General features: G+C 31.5%; 2 protein-coding genes and 1 long non-coding RNA gene across 4 annotated transcripts; 2 read left to right on the top strand and 1 right to left on the bottom strand.

The window, feature by feature from the left end:
• Window positions 1-4,030: 4,030 nt before the first annotated feature.
• On the bottom strand, window positions 4,031-5,791 carry LOC107425022 (EPIDERMAL PATTERNING FACTOR-like protein 2). The gene is made up of 3 exons (XM_016034950.4): window positions 4,867-5,791; window positions 4,700-4,737; window positions 4,031-4,597 (listed from the first exon to the last, which is right to left on the bottom strand). The coding sequence occupies exons 1-3, from the start codon at window positions 4,988-4,990 to the stop codon at window positions 4,349-4,351; spliced, it is 411 nt and encodes a 136-aa protein (XP_015890436.3). The 5' UTR covers window positions 4,991-5,791; the 3' UTR covers window positions 4,031-4,348.
• A 475-nt stretch (window positions 5,792-6,266) lies between these two features.
• LOC132804439 (uncharacterized) lies at window positions 6,267-12,161 on the top strand. The gene is made up of 3 exons (XR_009639578.1): window positions 6,267-7,025; window positions 8,993-10,596; window positions 11,560-12,161. It is a non-coding gene; the product is annotated as an uncharacterized LOC132804439 (long non-coding RNA).
• A 3,090-nt stretch (window positions 12,162-15,251) lies between these two features.
• Window positions 15,252-18,364, top strand: LOC107425003 (ubiquitin-conjugating enzyme E2 1). 2 transcript variants are annotated; one of them, XM_016034924.4, is made up of 7 exons: window positions 15,254-15,411; window positions 15,595-15,685; window positions 15,793-15,877; window positions 15,966-16,058; window positions 17,423-17,511; window positions 17,627-17,712; window positions 17,796-18,364. In XM_016034924.4, the coding sequence occupies exons 1-7, from the start codon at window positions 15,314-15,316 to the stop codon at window positions 17,836-17,838; spliced, it is 585 nt and encodes a 194-aa protein (XP_015890410.1). In that variant the 5' UTR covers window positions 15,254-15,313; the 3' UTR covers window positions 17,839-18,364. The 2 variants fall into 2 exon arrangements, with proteins under 2 accessions (XP_015890411.1, XP_015890410.1); XM_016034925.4 differs by lacking the exon at window positions 17,796-18,364 and having other exon boundaries at window positions 15,252-15,411; window positions 17,614-17,728.
• The last annotated feature ends 2,171 nt before the right edge of the window (window positions 18,365-20,535 follow it).

Genomic DNA, 20,535 nt, shown 5'->3' with positions numbered 1-20,535 from the left:
TGGATTGGGAGAATATGATACAAACAACCACCTAAAAATTAAAATATACTGATTTTCTGATTTTCTGATTTTTCTCACAAGCTTTCAAAAAAGACTATTTTCTCTCTTCCAGAAGAAAAAGATAAGGGAAGCACTTCTATAATAAAATTTGGTTTTGACTATCAATCATATGGTCGATAACATGTTAATAGAAAAGCTCATAATCATGGTGAATACCATGAAATATCTCGCACCTAAAGTGGACCTTAAGTACAACTAGGGAGACAAATCTGCTGATGGTTTACCAACAAGTTTTATGTTAGCCATTTTGTTTGTAGCTCGTACCAGAAGATACTTGAAGATTTAGCACTTTGGCACTTTGTGGTTTTTTGTCTTTTCTTTCGGTTTGTACCGTAGAAGTTGCATTTAAAGGATATGTATTATTGGAGAGCTAGCAAAATGTTCTAAACTTGGTATTTATGCATCTCCAAGATTCACAGTTGCATGACCTTTTTACTGCCTCTATAACGTGCCACTGCGTGAGGCTCTTACGTAGAGGTGTTTTTAGCTCTTGAACAAATTCAAACCGGTAAACTTCTAATCCAGTGAATTGGTTTTGGTGTTCATTCATCTATTTATTGTTTGGTTGTATGCCCAAAACTGGAACTTGGACGTAATGGAGGAGAAAGCGGCCTTGGGTACTAGGCTGCACCCATAGGAATATCCAAGATTCTCCTTTTTAGCCCATAGCTATTGGGTGAAGAAGAGAGAAAAGGCTTACTTTTAAGAATGATGATCGATGAGCTTGCGTGTTGCCTTTTCACTTGACTTTCTTTCTTCAGGTTTTACCTTGTGAATGATATGGTTATACTTCGTATTCCATTTCCATGCTAGTGCAAACCTGGAAACCCAATCATGAAATTCTGTTGGCTAGACCGATATTTTGTCAAGCCTGCCAAAGTAAAAATTTGGGTAGCTTTTTTTGTAGGTTTCATGCTACTATTTGAATTATTCTGCTTGTAATTGAGCTATGTTGCCGTTTGAATTTGCTCGTTAACCAATCATATCATGTGGCTATGTGTTTGCCTGAGTTAAAGGTGTTCTGTATTACATATAAATCATTGCAAATCTGCACTCTCCCAAGTCAAAGTTTGATACTTTTCCTCATATTAGCAGCATAACATAAACACCAAGAAGAGTCCAATCCTAACCGCTACTTTCTGCATAGAGAAATGCACAGAGAATATAAATAAATAAATTTTTATGATATTATGGATTTGGGATTATAATTTTGGTTAGAGAGAGATAGAGAGAGAGAGAGACTTTATTGGCAATTGGCAGTGTGGAATACACAAAAGGGTCGATATCAAGAAAGGCCTGAACTTGCGGTTTATAAGTAGTCGTAATCTTTGGAAGAGAAGGGTGAAAATGAATACGACCCATCTGAATCTGAATGTGAATCAGAAGAGAAGGTGATTCTTGTGAATATATATATATATATATATATATATATTATGGTACATTTTGTCCCGTGGCTTGGCTTTCGGGGATAGAGAGGTTTCAATGCTTTGTTTTCTAAAAAGAACTTGGAGAGGAAAAAAACAGAGCTTTTTGGAATCAGAATCCACTTCCTTTTCTCTGTTCTTCTTTCAGCTTTTATCAGATTTGGGTTTTTTGTCTTGAGATTTGCACCAACATTCTCTTCTATTTAGCATGTTAAACTCTTCAGGCTTCAGCCCCTTGGCCCCACCTCCCACTGCTCTCCCGCTGTAGCTTCCAGCCTCACAGACTACCAATTCATTTTTTTTTTCTTTTCTTTTTAAATGCCCTCGATGCTCATCTAAAGACCATCAATCTCAAATTTTGTGTCAATCACTGTGACAATTTTTTTTAATCCCCTTTTAAATATTTTTAAATGAATTTAAGAAAAATACTCTCAAACAAATTTTGTATTTTGATAATTGAGTTTGTTTTGCTCTTTATTGGTTTGTTTTTTACCCTTTACATCAAAATATTTGTTACACATCACGATTTAGCCAATAGCTTAATTGTGCACATTTTCGGTGTTTTTATCCGTTTAAAGATACTTCTTGTTTGTTTCTTCTCTTTCTCTCAGAAATGCTACATTTCATAAAATTTAAATGACGAGAAGACTAAGGAACAAAACAAAACAAAACAAAACCAAACAAAAAAAAACAAAAAAAACAAAAAAAAAAAAGCAATAAAAAATATGGAGGATAAGGAGGAGAACAAAGGTTACTACATATTTATTTTATTTGCTATAAAGAAAAAGAGGGGAGGAATTTATAGTGAAAAAAAATGATGTAGCAGCTAAAGGAGTAAGGCAAGATATATAAAATCAAAATTAAAAAAAAAAGTTTAAAACATGTGTGAGTGAGTGTAGAATACTCTTTTACAAAGTACTTAATCGTTTTATTTACTCCCAAAAAATAAAATAAAAAAAAAAAAGCTTGATCGTTTTCCGTTTTGTCCAACAGATGATATAAAATTGACAAAGGAAAACATTGGCTTTTGAAATGGCTGTGGTTGTTGGATGGCATTCCGGTGATTAACTATTTGATCAGTGATTAATCATCTCTCTGCTTTTTTTCCTTCACATCAAATCCAGAATACACACTTCCTAAATGTTGAGAAAAATAAAATCAAATACAGACCCAACTGAGAAAATACTGCCAAAATAATTCACATCGTTAAGCCAAAATAGCAGTGCACTCTGCACCAACCATAAAGTAACTCCTCAAAACACTAACATGGTTGATACAAATTTTCTCAGAGATAAAAAAAAAAAAAATTCCAAATTGTTTGCCTCATTTCACAAGTAACCTCCCTGTTTGTACGCTGTTTCACACTCTCTTTTTTGAGTTTTTGTGTTGTCATTCAGATTCAGGAGCTACTGTTTTCCATATATTCTGGTATACTGGTGGTTTGAATATGATGTGTGAAAATGTTTTTTTTTTTTTTTTTTTTTTTTTTTGGGTACTGGGATACTTGTAGAGTCACATCTATAACGAAGAAGATGATAAGTTTGTAGTAATAACTAGGAAAGATTTTTGAGTGTATATAGCGGTGTTATAATTTATACCCATGTAAAATCCCATCGCCATTCCGATTTTACCACACGATTTTTTGTTTTTTTGTTTTTTTGGTTTTTTATTCAGATACTGGATGTCACTCTAATCATACTGATTCTCTTTTTTTTTTTTTTTTTTTTTTTTTTTCTCTCTCCTGTCTTTTCCTTTATTTTCTTTCATTTCTGTTTTCTGAGATTTCTTTGGGATCAAAAAACGGAAGCGTTTTTCTTTCTCTCTTTCTGATTGACATTTGATTTATACCCATCTCATTGAATGCTGACATATGATCTTAGCTCAGTTAGGTTAATGATTATAATATTTTCCTGAGAGATTGGTTTTTGCTTTCAGAAACAGGGGATTAATAGTTTTGGAATTTGAAAATGATTGCAATTATTAATAAACTTCAGAAAATTCGCACTCTGGGTTTCATTTCTTGAGGTGTTTTATTTTTTTAGTTTCTTTTTTAGGGAAAATCTTCAACGATATTAGGAAGTAGAATTAGATACACCAGAATTTTAGAATTATGTACACCATTTCTTGAGGTTTTGCAAATTTAACAGGATGAAAGTTAAGCCTTGTCTGATTATGTCTCTGTTGCCCTTTGGGATTCAAATGTACTTTTTTCCCAAGAAAAAATACTCCCCAAAAAAAATTAAAATAAATGAATAATTCCATTTTTATACTATAAAAACTCTTTTTAGAGGCGTGAGAAATAATATATTATAATCGATCAAATTAAGTCGATTATTCCAGTATAATAACGACAAAATAATATTATATAAATTAATAAATAAATAAATAAATAAATATTAAAAAATGTATAATAAATTATCACTTTAACATATATAACAGACGCTTAAAAAATGATTAAATGAGTCATTTATTTTAAATTATAAACATGAATAATCAAATAGCTTTAAACTATCAGGATCACTAATTGAGATGTTGAAGCAGCAAACAAATTATAAACAAGAAATATATATATATATATATGTACATACTCACATCAGCATTCAAAACTACAAAGTGATCTCTGCAAAAGAATGAAAATGATATTTTTGCAACATTATCCAACATTGCATAAACCACATGAGGTTATCATACTTCAAAGCCTAGAAGAGCTAGTAGGAATTCATGGATCCCAAGAAGAAAGATCTAAGAGAATTATTTTATTTTGAAAAGGTATCATTCTTTTCCAGCGTTCAAAATTTAGTATTAATTCTTCACTGGAAAAAGAAACAAAAATATATATATATATCCTAAGAAAGTTGTTTTGATCAGGGGTTGAAGATGAAGTCGCCACATTTGCATTTCCAACTCATGGGCTTGTAATTGGAGTTATCATCTCCTCTGGCATAAGCTATGTTGACCATCATTGAAGAGTTGGATTTGTTCCCTGCTTTGACTTGTGGGTTTGCTGGTACCTGAATAGCTTCACAGTGACCACATGAGCTGCACCTTCTCTCACACCTTGGAGGCCTTGAACCTATCTGTGCTCTTACAATTGCCTTGTTTTCACTTGCTGTCTATCCAAATTTACAAAAAAGCACACCAAATGTTAAATTAAAGTTCTACAAGAAGGAAAAATAATGTGAAGTGAGTGAAAAGGAAAGCTTTTCAATTCTCACCTGCTGAGTGAAAACAATGCGTTTGGAAATTGCTCTGCCTGCAAAAACACATGCATGTATAGGAAAATTATTTAGTCTATAGACAAGTATGTATACAATTTTTGTAATATTAATGGGTTACCCATTATGTATACAATTTTTGTAATATTAATGGGTTACCCATTTACCTTCAGCCACAAATCTCAACTGGGCAGAGCTCAGAACCATGAGAACGAGAAGAGAAATGGAAAAGAAAGAGCCAAAACGATGGTTGCAAAGGAAATAACCATGACTACTATAACTCATTTTCATCTTCCTTTTTGGAAAATAAAGATAGCAGAGCTGAGAAGGATATGAACAAAACAGAGAAAAGAGAAAGAGTTTGGGAAAGTTGGGAGAGAGAGAGAGAGAGAGAGAGAGAGAGAGAGAGAGAGAGAGCGAGAGAGACTAAATTGAAAAGTGATTCATATTTTGCCAATTTAAGCGGAAAAATGAATGAGCAAAAGTGTGTTTGTTTGTTATTACCTGCAAGTAAAAAACAGGGTCAGTAACAGAATGACAAAATATATAATATAATAAAAATATAATCTGTGTGCTTCAGAGAGATATTGAAGTGATGGAACGTGGAAGGACAAATGAGAAATAGAGAGTAGGAAAAGAAGGTAGGAAAGGAACCCAAAATGGGAATAACAATCCTCAACCTCGTTCATTGAGCCCCACCCCCCACACACACACACATACTCGCTGCAAAGACAAAGATTATTATAATAATGGAAGACAGAGAGAAAACAGGCAAGAAGATAGGATGAAAGACAAAGACGACTCTCAAAACCATAACATAAAAAAAGGCCGCAATAACCCCACAAGTTATATAAATATACACACACATATGATGTCGATCAAAGTTGTTCAACGCTAAAAGACATGAATCTACAGCTGTGGATTTTTTGGGCTTTCGTTTTCTTTTCATTTCTTTCCCACTCTTTGTTTAGATTTCTTCTGTGAAAACTCATATTTTTTTTCATTTCGACATTTCTTTGTATTTCTGTGTGGGGGGTGTTCTGAACAGTCCCACTTATTCACGCCATATCTAATATCTCTTACTCTGAAGAAAAAGAAACAACAATATTGTACTCTCTCTCTCTCTCTCTCTCTCTCTCTCTCTCTCTCTCTCTCTCTAATTGTATCACTTTCATATTTCCACGAAAAAAAAAATGTGTCCCTTTCAAATATAATACTGTAATCATATCGACATTCACACATTTTCCATTGTTCCTTTTTTTCTGCAGATTGAATAAAAATGTATATGAAATAAGAAATGTATTTTCCTTTTCATTATTTGTGGCTCATTTTTCAGATTCCCTTGTATTTTTTCCTCATCTTAATTATTGAATGAGATTCTCTACGTGTGCACGTATGTCGTGTTGCTGTACCAGTACTCCTGAGTTCTCATTTTTGTGCAATTTTGGTTTTGTTGCTTTCTTTTTTATGGAATATTGATTTCATTTTACAAATTCCAATCATTTCCTCAAACTCAACATGTTGATCTTTAGAGATAATTAGCTTGGCAGCTTGAGGATCAGAAAGACAGGGGAGAATAAAAAAATAAAAATAAAAAACCACAAGTAAAAACTCATTTCCGAAAAGCTAAGCTCTAATATTATACTGAAGTTTCCAAAAAACTAAACTATTAGAAAATTTATTTAGTATATATAGCAGGGCAAGCTATGCCAACAAAGAGACGGTTTCTTTGGTAAAGGTTTAAGAGTTTCGGCCCCCACCCAAATGATAAGAGTTAAAAAAAAAAAAAAAAAAAAAAAAGGATTTGATTTGAATTTTTTTAATTTAATTTTTTGGGCAACAGATTTGCATCGTAATTTTGGATGCTGAACTTAAAAGCTAAGAGAATTTAGCCCAATACCCTTATTTGAAACGTGTTAATGAAATCTACTCACTTGATTGAATTTTTTTTGTTTTACCCTTTCATTTTCATATATTCCCAAATTACCCTTTTCAAATATCAAAAAGGAAAAATCAAGCCCTAAACAGAGCATGACGAAGAAGAAGAGGAAGAGAAAGTGAGAAAGAATGGCAAAACAGCTTGGGATGACCAAAGAGTTCTTTAGGAGGAGGGATGGAAGTCAATAATCATGGTTTAGATGGTTTCTTCCTTGTCGAATCAAAGATGAAAGTGCAGGAATTAAAGCGTGGAACTGAAAGCCTATCTAGGAATTTGCAGGTGATGTATGCTTTGTCGCTGGACAAGTCAAATTTGGCTGTTTCAAAATATCAGGCTAAGTGCATGGATGCTAAAGGATTAGTAGAACCAAACCATCAAACTCCAGAGGTAAGTTGCTGTGAAATATGTTTATATAACTTATATTCTTAATTTTATTTTATTTTTCTAAAAATAATTAATTTCACATCAAGATTCAACATTTTGGAACTTCTAAATTACTCCTTCATTTATAGTTTGTCACAATTAGACAAAAAAAAAAAATGATAGTATCTGGTTTTTGCTTGAATTATTCACTTCCTTATTTGGTAGGCCGATAATTCCCAAGAAAAATACTTTATAAAGGAATATGACTTTGTAAATTGTAATGTCTTTTTTTTTTTTTTTTTTGAAGCTATTTGGGACATGTTGAGAGAAGTATTTTTTAATTCAAACTTGTCCCCAAAAAAAAAAAAAAATCCCAAGTTTCGTTATCCTATATTTTTAAAATTTTTGTTCCTTCTTATATTTTCCATTCACCAAATACTAAAGAATTTTCAAAATCAATTTCTGGAAAATGATTCCTCATTGAACTAATGTAATAAACGTTTTAGTGTGTTATTCATACAAGTAAAACATTTTCCTTAAGATCTCTTATTGGACTACTAAAAAAAAAAAAAATTCTAACGGAGTGAATTATTTATCATTCTTGTGTTGTAAATTAAAGTGCTTAGAGTTTGGATGTTTATCTCTGGGCAATATATCTTTTATTTGAATTTCTTATGGATTATTTGAATAGACTGGCTTCAACTATTTGAAGGTTTCCAAATTGGAAATGGAAAGTTAAAAGGACATTTCTTTTTCCTTGACCCATAATTTCTATGGCTCTAAAAGTTTCTTGACTAGATCATGGCAGACAGCTAAATGTTAATGTGGACCATGTTGTGATTATATACCTTAAATTAATAATAAATAAAAATTTATAATACTGATAATGATTTATATTAAGTTTTACACAGCTTTCTAGACAGCTAGTTTGTTTTCAGAATTTATAATGATAAAAACTAGGGCTTGAGGTTTTGTTTATTTGCCATAAATGTTTGGCATGTTGATCTTATAGTTCATACAACAAAAAAAAGTATGAAAACATTACCATCAATGGGTCCTAATATGTTGCTGGATGTTACCTTGCAGAAAGATGCCCAGCTTCAAATATTATGCAAACTTAATGAACCTAAAATATCCTCTCAAACAATAATTTAAAGTTAAATACAAATTCTCTATTATTGTAATAAAAGCATTAAAACAATCTTTGGTTGTTTCTTCTATACATGGAAATTAAATTTACAACCAATGGAGTACCCAAAAAAAAAATGATAATGAATGTAAATGACCATAAATTTTCTTGCTCCCTATCTATTTGAGAAGATTTTAACAAGAAAAACTTGCATGTGTTTGAAGTCATGAACTGCCTCTGATAATTACTGAAAACTAAACAGACAATTTATGTTGGCGTTGCTTGACTTGGGGCAATTTTGTTTGGTTACCATCTCGAATACGACTTACTCTAGCAATAAGATAGCATGCTCTGTTTTGCTTTGAGCTTTTTTAATTTAATTTCAATATTAAAGTAAGAGGTAGTACTGCATAATATTTATTACAGGATACATGATATAATTACAAATCTCAAGTCCTTGTTACATTTTTCTTCAGACGCAACCTTCCAAGCCTGTTAATATAAACTTATTCAGTGCATGAGGTTTACCATAGTGTTCTTGTTTATTTGCTGTAGGGTTGTCAACGTCTCTCTTGAGTACCCTTTCAAGGATCTTGGGATTGCTGAAAACATTATATTATAAGGCTTGAGCAATAATTCTTACCTTTGTTTTTTGTATTTGGTTTTTTCCTTTTCTAGCTTTTTTGTTTTTTTAATAACAATTTTCCTTTTGTTATTAGAAGTTAGAACAACTTATATATATCATATTAAATGAAGTAAAGTGCAAGAAACATTTATCATTTTACATTTCTAGTTGAAATTCAAGATATATCTATTCTAATTTTGATGTACTTTTCTTCCATTTGATGTTCTTACCTACCAGAAGGATCACAATGATAACTAGTGTACCTGCTGGAAGTAGTAAACTGAACTATGGAGTGAGTGACTTCAAGGAAAAATGTTGTAGAAGATCTTCTTGGATCACCAGCATGACTTTTAGCATATGCATATAGAAAGAAATTTCATGATATGCTAAGGATCTTAGTACTAAAAATAGTTTACATGTACTAAATCTTACTAGTTGGGGGTATGTTATAGCTTAAATCTCAAGCTGGATGTGTATTTAGTTTATCCACTTAATCATGCTATATAACAACTATACAATGTTCTATACATGTTATATTTTGCTTATGCTATCTTAGTAGTCCGTTGGAAAAAATATTAACATAGATGCATTGAAGAAATGTATTAGTACAATACAATGGTCTCATATATATTATGAAATAATTGCAATAACAATTATGGATAGGATTGCCTAAAGGTGATATATAAACCTATTCTTTCATCTTGTATTTTAATTGGTAAAAAAGTAAATTTATGCCCTTGTTTTTTATTTCTTTCATGCACAGACTATATATATATATATATATATTACATGCATCGGTAACAATGGGTTATAATATTTTTTCAAAGGATAACTCATGGGCTTGGTTTATCTTAGGATTGCATTTTTCATCTTGCCATGACATAATAAGTTACTGTGGAGATTGGTGGCTCAAAAAAGGAGGTATAATATTAAACCAAAAGTATATTTCAATGAACTTTACACAACTTTATTATCAATTAAAGACGTAAATATTTTAAATATATTTCTATTTCATTCACATTTACATACTTTTTAGTCATGATTCTTTCAAGAAAAAAGGTATATCTTAAATCATAATTTTAGTTTTTGGGTTGCTGCAAATACACATCGATGGCAGAATATGATGATCACATATTAAAAAATTTTAAGGTCTATGTCATTTTTCTACATTAAGCCCACTCAAACTATCCCACTTGCAAATTTTGATGATCCAATTGGAAATTTCTCCAATAATCATCAAGAAGATTATATATTTTGGAGTTAATATTCTTTGCCTTGATATTGGATAAGAGTCAGACATTATATTCCATTTGTTGCTCAAATTAATATTCATATGTTTTGTACATTGAAAAACATTTAATATTTTTGTGGTTAGGTTGAGATACTAGTTTTGTATATTTGAAATTTGACTCCTAACAAATTCTGCAAAATGCCTGCACCTCAGTTGAAGAATTTTGAAGGTCTTTTATCGACTGCAGTAAACTCTTGTGAGTGGATATTTAAATTCTGCATAGAGTAGGTAATTCACCAAAGAATTCTGATAGCAGTTATATTTCTTGGTGATAATATACCTAAAACAAATTTGGAAAAGGAAGGTGTATTTGCTATATGATAATAATAATTCCGATACATAGCTGCATTAGCCATTCCTTACGATAGTTACTTGGTTACATGGATGACTTTCTTTGTTTGTTTTTCCTTTTATAAACAAAGAATCTAGCGATAGTTGCTCTCTTTCTTTATTTGACAGGTTCAACTTAAAGAAGCTCATACATGAAGAAAGGAAGAACCAGTTAATTGAAGGATTGACTAAATTTGGGCAGTGGCATAAATTTTCAAAGGTACATAGCCTAAATTTTTCTCCCTAATTTTGTCTTTATTTTTGATGAAGTATGGAAGAATGTGAATTTTTTATGCTGAGGAATGTGAATTTTGTATGCTGGAAGAATTATATGTTGTGTTTTTTTGTATGCTAGAAGTATGCAGATTGAAGACTGAATTGTGGAGAATAGAAATTGAAGTTTTGGTATAATTCTATGTTTTGGTTGGTTTTTTAATTGTATATTCTATTTAACTTGAAGTTTTATTTTGTTTATTTGCATTACAAGGTCATATGAATGGCGACATTGACATATTCTCCATCAACTAGCTAAAGCAAAATTCTAAGTGAATTAGCTCATAATGTATATCACATGTGCAATATCTTTGTCCCCAAAACTCATATTTATGTAGACTCACATATAATGTGCATCATAGTTTTGTTCACATATTGTTTAATATATTATGTATGTTGTTTCATATATTTAAAGTCTAAATACACTACTATATCTTGGTTGTTTACTTTTTTTTTTTCCCAAAAAAAAAAATTTTAAAGCATTTTATCCTCCTAATGCAGCTCTTTAATGGATTTTATTATGTCCATGAGAGAAAATAACTTGATGACCTTTTGCTTTATTTTTTTATATGACATTCTCTAAATTATTACTATATAGTTTTGTATGTTATCAGTGTTTGATTTGTTTACCTAAAGAGCTTTTCTTTTATGTTGTCTAACTATATACTATAAACTTTTCTTTGGGAACATGGATACAACCTTTTTTTCTTTGGGGACATATTTACAACATTTCTTTATCATAGTGTTGGGAATGAGGAGTGTACTTGATTAGGCTGGTAAAATTTCTGTCTGAAAGTCTTTGCACACTTTTCAATTTATTAGAGTTGATTTTCTCTAGATTGCATCATTCATTTCATAAGCACCCTTATTTGGTAGTCACTGAAGCATATTATTCATTTAAATTTGACAGATAATGCACATGCCGTATAGAGAAACCTGGCTTTCCTTGTGTCCATGCAATTGCAGCATGTAAGCATCAATATATTTCTCCATATATCCTTTGCTTAGCACATTACTCAGTTGACTCACTTCGTGACGCATATTCGGAAACCATATATCCACTTGGAGATAAATGTTAGTGGCATTCTCTAGATGATGTCATAAACCAGCTTGTACTTCCACATAAGATTGGCAAACAGTCAAGAAGACCAAGAAAGAAGAGGATTCAATCTCAAGGAGAGGAGCGTCATCAATATAGATGCAGGAGGTGCAAACAAAATGGTCATAGCAGCCGATCATGCTCAGCCGCCATACCTCTTGATAGCACCGCCAACCAATAGCACCATTCAACTGAAGGACCATAAATCGCTCTACACTATATTAAGACAATGGGGGCATGTTATGTGATATGCATGTGTTATGCAATGTAATAAGGAATGCAATTAGTAGCTCAACCGCGTAACGTGTGTTTTGGCATAATAGACATTGGTTTTATGTGTTGTTTTGTTGAAAAAGTTATCTATCGTATTGTATTGATAAAATATCAATGATCCTAAATAGAAAAAACTCCAAAAGTTCAGAAAAAGTTCTCAAATTGGCAAAAATATTTGGTTGTCGTAGGTTTCATCGGTAATTACCGACACCCTTGTGGTAATCACATTTTTCCAATTTTTTGGCCCCCACAAGTTCCCTAATGTGTGTTAAATGCAAAAACTTGTAAAATATACATTCTTCAATGATCCTAAAGAGAAAAAACCCCAAAAGTTCTGAAAAAGTTCTCAAATTGGCACAAAAATTTGATTACCGTAGGGCCTTCGATAATTACCGATCCTACGGTAATCAATTTATACGTGCTGGAAAAATTAACATATAAATTATCGGTAATTACCGAAACCCCTATGGTAATCACATTTGACAACTTTTTTGGCCCCCACAAGTCTCCTAATGTGTGTTAAATACAACAACATGCAAAATGTACATTATTCAATAATCCTAAGGAAAAAAAACTCCAAAAGTTCTGAAAAAGTTATCAAATTGGCACAAAAATTTGATTACCATAGGGCCTTCGGTAATTACCGATGAAACTTATGGTAATCAATTTATACTTGCTGGAAAAATTACCATATAAATCATCGGTAATTACCGAAACCCCTATGGTAATCATATTCGACAACTTTTTTTACCCCCACAAGTCCCCTAGTGTGTGCTAAATACAATAACATGCAAAATATACATTCTTCAATGATCCTAAGGAGAAAAAACCCCAAAAGTTGTGAAAAAGTTTTCAAATGGGCACAAAAATTTGATTACTGTAGGGCATTCAGTAATTACCGATGAAATCTATGGTAATCAATTTATACTTGTTGGAAAATTACCGAAGGTTTCATCGGTAATTATCGAAACCCATGTGGTAATCATATTTTACCAATTTTTTTGCCCCCACAAGTCCCCTAATGTGTGTTAAATGCAAAAACATACAAAATACATATTCTTCAATGATCCTAAGGAGAAAAAACCACAAAAGTTCTGAAAAAATTTTGAAATTGGCAAAAAAATTTGATTGCAGTAGAGCCTTCGGTAATTACCAATGAAACCTTCGGTGATTTTTCCAGCAAGTATAAATTGATTACCGTAGGTTTCATCGGTAATTACCGAAGGTCATATGATAATCAAATTTTTGTGCCAATTTGAGAATTTTTTCAGAACTTTTGGGGTTTTTTCTCCTTAGGATCATTGAAGAATGTATATTTTGAATGTTTTTGCATTTAACACATTAGGGGACTTGTGGGGGCCAAAAAATTGGTAAAATGTGATAATCATACAGGTTTCGGTAATTATTGATGAAATCTACGATAATTTTTCCAGCAACTACAAATTGATCACAGTCGGTTTCATCAATAATTACCGAAGGTCCTATGGTAATCCAGAACCAAAAGACGTTGCTCGCCATTAAAACAGCAATTGAAGATCTACCAAAACCATGAAGTGGACCAAAATTGAAATCCAGAACCAAAGGACTAATTAGGAAGCAAACCATATTCCCAGCTATGGCTCCCAAAGCCCCAAAGAGAACATTCAATTGCTTCTCCGACTCCTTGATGCAGATTTTTCAAAAGAAACCTTGGCGAACAACGTCAAAAACTTAAAAACACCCATAAATCCTAGTAGAATCGGAACAAAATCGCCATTTGCTAAAGACCCAGATTCTTCCAATCCACCATTCAAGTATTTCTGAAGCAACAAAGAAGAAATAACCATAAGCGAGAAGGTAAAAGCATTTCGATACTCGTAGAAATAAAGGTGAGATTGAAGATGGGCATCATCGAGCATTAGCCTGAAGATCTGAGCATGGCTTTCACCGAACTCAAACTTGTTGTCCTTGGATTTGGTCCTCTTTCTAATCTCAGCATTGGTTTTGGATGAAAACCCAGAAGCTGAATCGAAGGAGCCACAAAAGATTTTCTTGTATTAGATCTAAAATAAAGGACATTCAGGTCTTTTAAAATTTTTTTAAGGGTGTAATGGATATTAAAGGGCAAAACAAAAAAATTTACCAATGCAAGGATATATATCATCGTGGCCCTTCTAAAGAGGACATTGGGCCAAATTCCCCTAAAAGCTATGTTCTCGGCTCAAATATTAAATAAAGTCTCCAACGGCCCAATTAGAAATGGGCCTCCTTTCCCCTTATACTTGGAGATGGTGAATCGATGAATTGTGATCTTTTACCTCCTATTTTAAAATAAAATTTTCAAAATTAAAGGGATATATTCAATAGTTTAATAAATTTAAAATGAGTTATATATTATGAAAATTTTAATAGGTTATTATAAAATTTCATAAATTTTATAAAGAATTCATAAGAATTCAACAAAATTTAATGTTAAAGTTGGATTTCATATTTACAATTTTTTTAACAATTTTATTTTTAAAATCTATTAAAATTCATCATTTTTTAAAATCTATTAAAATTTATCATTTTTTAAAAAATTTTTAAAATTAATGACTTTTTGAATACTTGTAAATTTTAAAAAAATTCTACAAAATCCTAATTAAATATATATATATATATTTTAATAAATTTTTATAAAATCTATTAAAATCTGAATTAAATATCATTGGATTTATATAAACTCCTTTAAAATTCAAATTGAATACTTTAAATTTTTGAATACTTTTAAAATATTTTAAATTCTAAATTGAATATATCCTCTTAGATTGAAAAATAGAACAATTTCCAGATAAGTTTAAAACAGAAGAAAATTTTCTTATTCCTCAAAATAAAACTTTTCATTAATATCTTATCTTTTCTGCCAGCATTGTATATTTGTCTTTTATATTTTTAGAAAATTAACCCCAAAAAAATCTCTATTTGAAATTTTATTTCAATTTAAAAAAAAAAAAAAGAAGTTAAATTTCATAATGCACGATGGTCTGACACGAATTCCATGATTTATTCTTAAAAAAAAAAAATTTCCATGATCTATTCATATTTCTTTTATATATATATATATATATGTGTGTGTATGTATATTGGTAAACATATTTCTTATATTTAATGGAAAAATATAAAAACTATTTTCGCTGAAAAAAGAAATTGTTTTATGACGGGTAGAGCCACCGTTAACATTACAAACATGGGGCGAAGGTGGGAATAAAAAAATAAAATAAAACAAAAAACAAAAACAAATACGAAAGAAAACAAAAGAAATAGAAGGGTGAAAATGGCCGTTATAAAACGACCACAACAAACCAGCTGGTATCCAATTGCTTACACTTCCAGCAATCAAAATCAAATTACCAAAAATTTCTTTCTTTGCATGTATAACTCTCTCTCTCTCTCTCTCTCTCCCTCTATATATATATATATATAGATATAGATATAGATATATTTCGATTTCGATCCCTTCCTTTGTTTCTTTGTTTTGTGTTTGAGATTCCCAAAGCTGTAAACGAAAAAAAATCATTCAAATCTGCCTTTCTTTCTTTTTTGGTTCATTTTCAGAGCTAATTTACAATCTTTCATGGCATCGTCGTCGTCGGCTCAGCTTCGTCTTATGTCAGATCTCAAATCCATAATAAACGAACCACCGGAGGTATTCTCATTTCTAAAGATTTGTTTCTTTTTTATTTTATTTTATTTTTTAAATTTGTGGTTGTGTTTAGAATTCGACCTCAATTTCGTAACAATTTTGGGATTCAGGGTTGCAGCGCCAGTCCTTTGTCCGAAGATAATCTGTTTGTTTGGAGCGCTACCATATTTGGCCCCGATGAGACCCCATGGGAAGGTAGATCCATCTGAATTTTATGTACTCTTTTTTTTTTTTTTTTTGATTGATTTGATTAATTGGTTGGGTCCGAAAATGGAAAATTCAGGGGGTGTTTTCAGTTTGAGATTGACATTCGGAGATAATTATCCCGAAAAGCCTCCACGAGTACGATTCACCTCCGAAATATTTCATCCTAATGGTTAGTGTCGTAAATTCTGTATTTGGTTATTCTTTCCTTTTCTATTATTTATTTATTTATTTAATTTGGATTTCCTGCCATTCCATTTTTATTGCGTAGTTTTCTTTTTAGATGGACATTTTAAAATCGGGAATTGAATTGAATTCTTTTTTTTTTTTCCCTTTTTTTTTCTAATAATGAATATCTTCAAAGTTGTGTAGTTAATCTGTTGATTTGAAATTGAGTATAATCAATGAATAATGAAATGAGTGAATTGTAGGTAACTAAGAGTCTTAAGAGATGGTTACCATTTGGTTCCTCAAAGTTCGAGCTTCAAGATTACATTTTTCGAAGAATGCAATTTGTTACAGTTAAATTTTATAATTCAATTTACTTACATGGTCACAATTGTTAGGAGATTAGAGTCAATAGAGGTTGATATGAGCCTTGAAAATTTGCGTTATTTTTGTATCTTCGATATAATCATTTTAGGTATAAGCTATATGACAACTTAACGAGGACTGTGCAATATGTTGCAATTCTTTTTCTGGTTGCGGGTTACATATGAGGCAACTAAATGAGATTTGTTGAATGACCCATAAGACTTTTGAGGTTGGTCTGGTTTTGCAATGATATACTACTTAAGACTATTTATGTTGTGATTTGAATCTGGGTTGGACACAACTGTAAAAAATAGATTACTACCCTGTGCCACTAGAAATCTTCACTAAGCCTAGAGAAATTAAGAGGCTACTATTTGGTTGCTTGACTTTAAACTGCATAACTGGAAGAGAAAGCAAGGTTTACACCAGGCCTTAAGCTGGCTTTAATTTCGGATTCAGGGCCTTTACATTGACTTATCCCGGTCTCACAGCAGGAGCTTTCTTTATTGTTCCCATTTATTCCAACTAGTATTTTGACTATGAATTTTCATTGGCATTGTTGTTAATCATTCTTTGGCAAGTTATTTCCCAAGTTATTGAGTAATTGGTACCGTAATAAGGTATAGACTATAGGCCTGAAATCTGGTCAGTTTGAATTCCCTCCTTTCAGTTTCAAGCAAGTGCATTTGAAGGGGAGAAGGGGAAGGAATTTGTTGAAAATGGGCCACTCTACTGTAATGTCAAATTTCATTCATTCTGAAACTAGTCTGTCATGCCAAATGAGCAATCACAGAAATGATGACTAATAATAGTTTCTGCATGTAATCCTCAACCTGAATATCGCATACAAAGCTTCAAATTTGTATGTCCTAGTATGTGATCTGGATGCCTAATAATGTTGGTTGTTTTAGACCATAAGTTTATGGGACGGTAAGTTTATGTGACGGTCACTTAATATTACTTCCATTTAACTAGGTTTTTTCTAATACACTTTTTATGCAGTTTATCACGATGGTACACTGTGCATGGATATTATTCAGGATGCATGGTCACCCTGCCACAATGTGTCTACAATTTTAACTTCCGTTCAGGTAATATTCCGAGTAGAGAATTAAATACACTTGTACTTCTTTCTGCCAATTCTTTTCATCCTCGTGTTTAGCCCACCATGACGATGTGATCTTGCTGATAAGCAATTTGTTGCAGTCTCTACTAACTGATCCTAACCCTGCAAGTCCTGCAAATCCTGAGGCTGCTCATCAGTATCAACATGACGTTCAGGCATATAACAAGTTTGTAAACATGCTATAGCCTTTTTCTTTTTCCCCATAATTATATCTTCTTCAAAATAACTATTTTCCATTGAAATTTGCAGGAGGGTGCGGCGCTGTGCCCGCCGTTCCATTGAGTCTTCATAGTATAAGTAAATTTTCTTCATGCCCACCCACTTGGTGCTAATCTGATTCTGATTCTGTTACTGTATTTTTTTTTTTGACAAGTCATTCTTCTTCTTCTTCTTTGTCCTCCTCCTCCTCCTCTTCTTCTTCTTTTTTCTTCTTGATAAATCACTCTGCTTCTGTATTTAAATTGTAGCAATTTTTTTTTTTTTTTCGGCCCTTTCCTATCGCCATCTAAATGTGAATAATTGTCCAAGGCACATTGTAATTTGATTTGAACACCACAAAGTCGTCTCAAGTCATGAACAAATACTTTGTTTTTGCTTTTTGCTTGAAAAATACACTCTTTTCTAGAAGCTTCTTCTTCTGTATTTAAATTGTAGCAAATGATTTTTTCTTTCCTGTCGCCATCTCACTGTGAATGGTTATCCAATGGACGTTGTAATTTGATTTGAAGATCTCATAGTCATGAACAGGTACTTTGTTTTTGCTTCTTGAGGATGGGGAAAGTTCTCATTTCCATAAATAGATGTCCGTCCATTCTTCCTTTTTTTTTTTTTCTTTTTTTTTCCCTCTTCTAAGGTCAGGGATGTAGATGTCCATGTTTGATTTCAATGATTCTAAAAAAGCATAATATCTTTATGGATGCCAAAATGATAGCAAGATTCTGACCAACTCTGCTGTCTCGAAAATGAAGGGAAAAAACAAGATTGAGAGGTTTCATTTATTTATGTTTTTGGTGAAACATCCGATTGAGCTGGTTGGACTTGGGTGATTCACCAATATGCCCCATAATTTTCCGTTAAGAACACCCAGAAAGAAATATGTCTCCACGTAATCTCTTTTTAATAGTTGGAATTGTTGAGCAGACATATCTATTTTTCAATATTTATTATAAACTTGAAATTTTCGTGCAATTTACTTGGTTCCTTTATGCAACTAGAAAGCCAATGTCTCCTGCAACTGTTTGTAACTAATAATTAAGAAAGGCTCAAAACCTTCAAATTTGTTTACCCGTTAAACAAATACACTCTTCAAGGAGACATTTTATATTGCATCTATTTGAAATCCCCGTTTCCATCCTCTCCTCCATGAAAACAAACAAATAAATAAACAAAAAAGCCAAAAAAGGATGAAAAAATTTGTCTGTACAACAAAAAGCTATAATATATATGGATACTGAGCTCCCCTAAACTTGTGGACTATTCCTCATTCGTTTAAATACACTATCGGGCATGTGACTTACCTATTTCTGGCCATTTATGTGGTTTATATACTTATAATAGTGAGACAGCGTTTTAAAGTTTGGGTTTTGGCCCTTTTTGGGTTTCAATATATTCTTTAGTGAAAAGCTTTTACTAAACTTGATTTAGGCGGTGGAATTAGCAAATTCAAGTGAACCGATAATCCCTGCTTTTGTGATTCTGATTGCCACTTTTATTCTATTTGCAAAAGAAGAAGGTCATTTTGACTATTCATGATGTGATATACCATGAGCTAAATCCACGCCAGGAATCTTAGATGTAATCAATCGTACACGAATAGTCAATGTAGTTTGTGACATGGCAATTATAATAAATATTCCAAATAAATGTGACAAATGTAGTTATAGTAACATACTTTTTTTCCCTGCTAAAAAAAAAGACTTCCATAGGATTAACTCCGTGAAAATTTAGATACAGAGATAATAGAGTCTTTGTAACCCCTTCCACTACAATATTATAAGCATTATGGTGTGCATTATAAGACACATATAAAGCTTATCATGCTTGAACTAACAAAATGATTGAATGATAACTTCCTTACATTTACTTCACTTGTGTATGATAATATACATATATAATGGTGAAAAAGACATTTAAATGTCGTACACGGCCCTATTCTACTCCTTCTTCGAATTTAAGAGTTTGTTTGTAAATTGTAACATTTTTCTTTGTCACTTTGGTGTTTTCCCTTACAATTTTTACCAAGAGTTTGAGCTTCTTATTGAATTTCTTACCTATTTAGAGGATATTAATAGAATATAAATGCAAAATCGAAAACCATCTCAAATTGTTGTTTTAAAAAATCACTTTTTCTTTTTTATTACAATTTGGGGAGGGAATTTTAAAAAAACTTTTTGATAAACTTTTATTTGTCCTATTATAAACGAACTTAAAAAATATATAACAATCATTTATTATTCATTAAGAAATTATTTTTTAAATTTTTCAGGTAAAAGAAAACCAATAAAAAACGAAAGATAACGCTGATAATTAAGATTACTGATTCCACCACCAATGCAATGATATTTCAAGGCGATATCTTCTTAACTTTACTTGTCCACACCGACCCGTGTATTACAAGTAAGGTGGCTTTGATTATTGGAAAACGTTGGATCAAATTGCATTAACTCAAACAGGCAATAAATCAACATTTAGTACACTAAGAGCAGATATGTTAAAATTATATATAAATATAATTTTCAGTGATTAATAACATAGAGGATATCATCGGTATCCAGAATAAATTTTAGTACTTTTTTAGATCATCCAAATTAATAACAGGTTGTTATTGGTTGTACATCACAATAATAAAAAAATTAAAAAATTAAAAAAAATATTAAATCAACCAAAATACTTCAGCCATTTAAAGAAGAAATGGTGGATGAGCTTTCTTATCCATTATACAAGATCATGATAATAACAAATATAATTAAAAACACATTAATTATAAGCT

Source organism: Ziziphus jujuba, chromosome 7, assembly GCF_031755915.1.
Source record: "Ziziphus jujuba cultivar Dongzao chromosome 7, ASM3175591v1".
Taxonomy (NCBI): domain Eukaryota; kingdom Viridiplantae; phylum Streptophyta; class Magnoliopsida; order Rosales; family Rhamnaceae; genus Ziziphus; species Ziziphus jujuba.
This window is presented reverse-complemented; position numbering and strand designations above follow the sequence as displayed.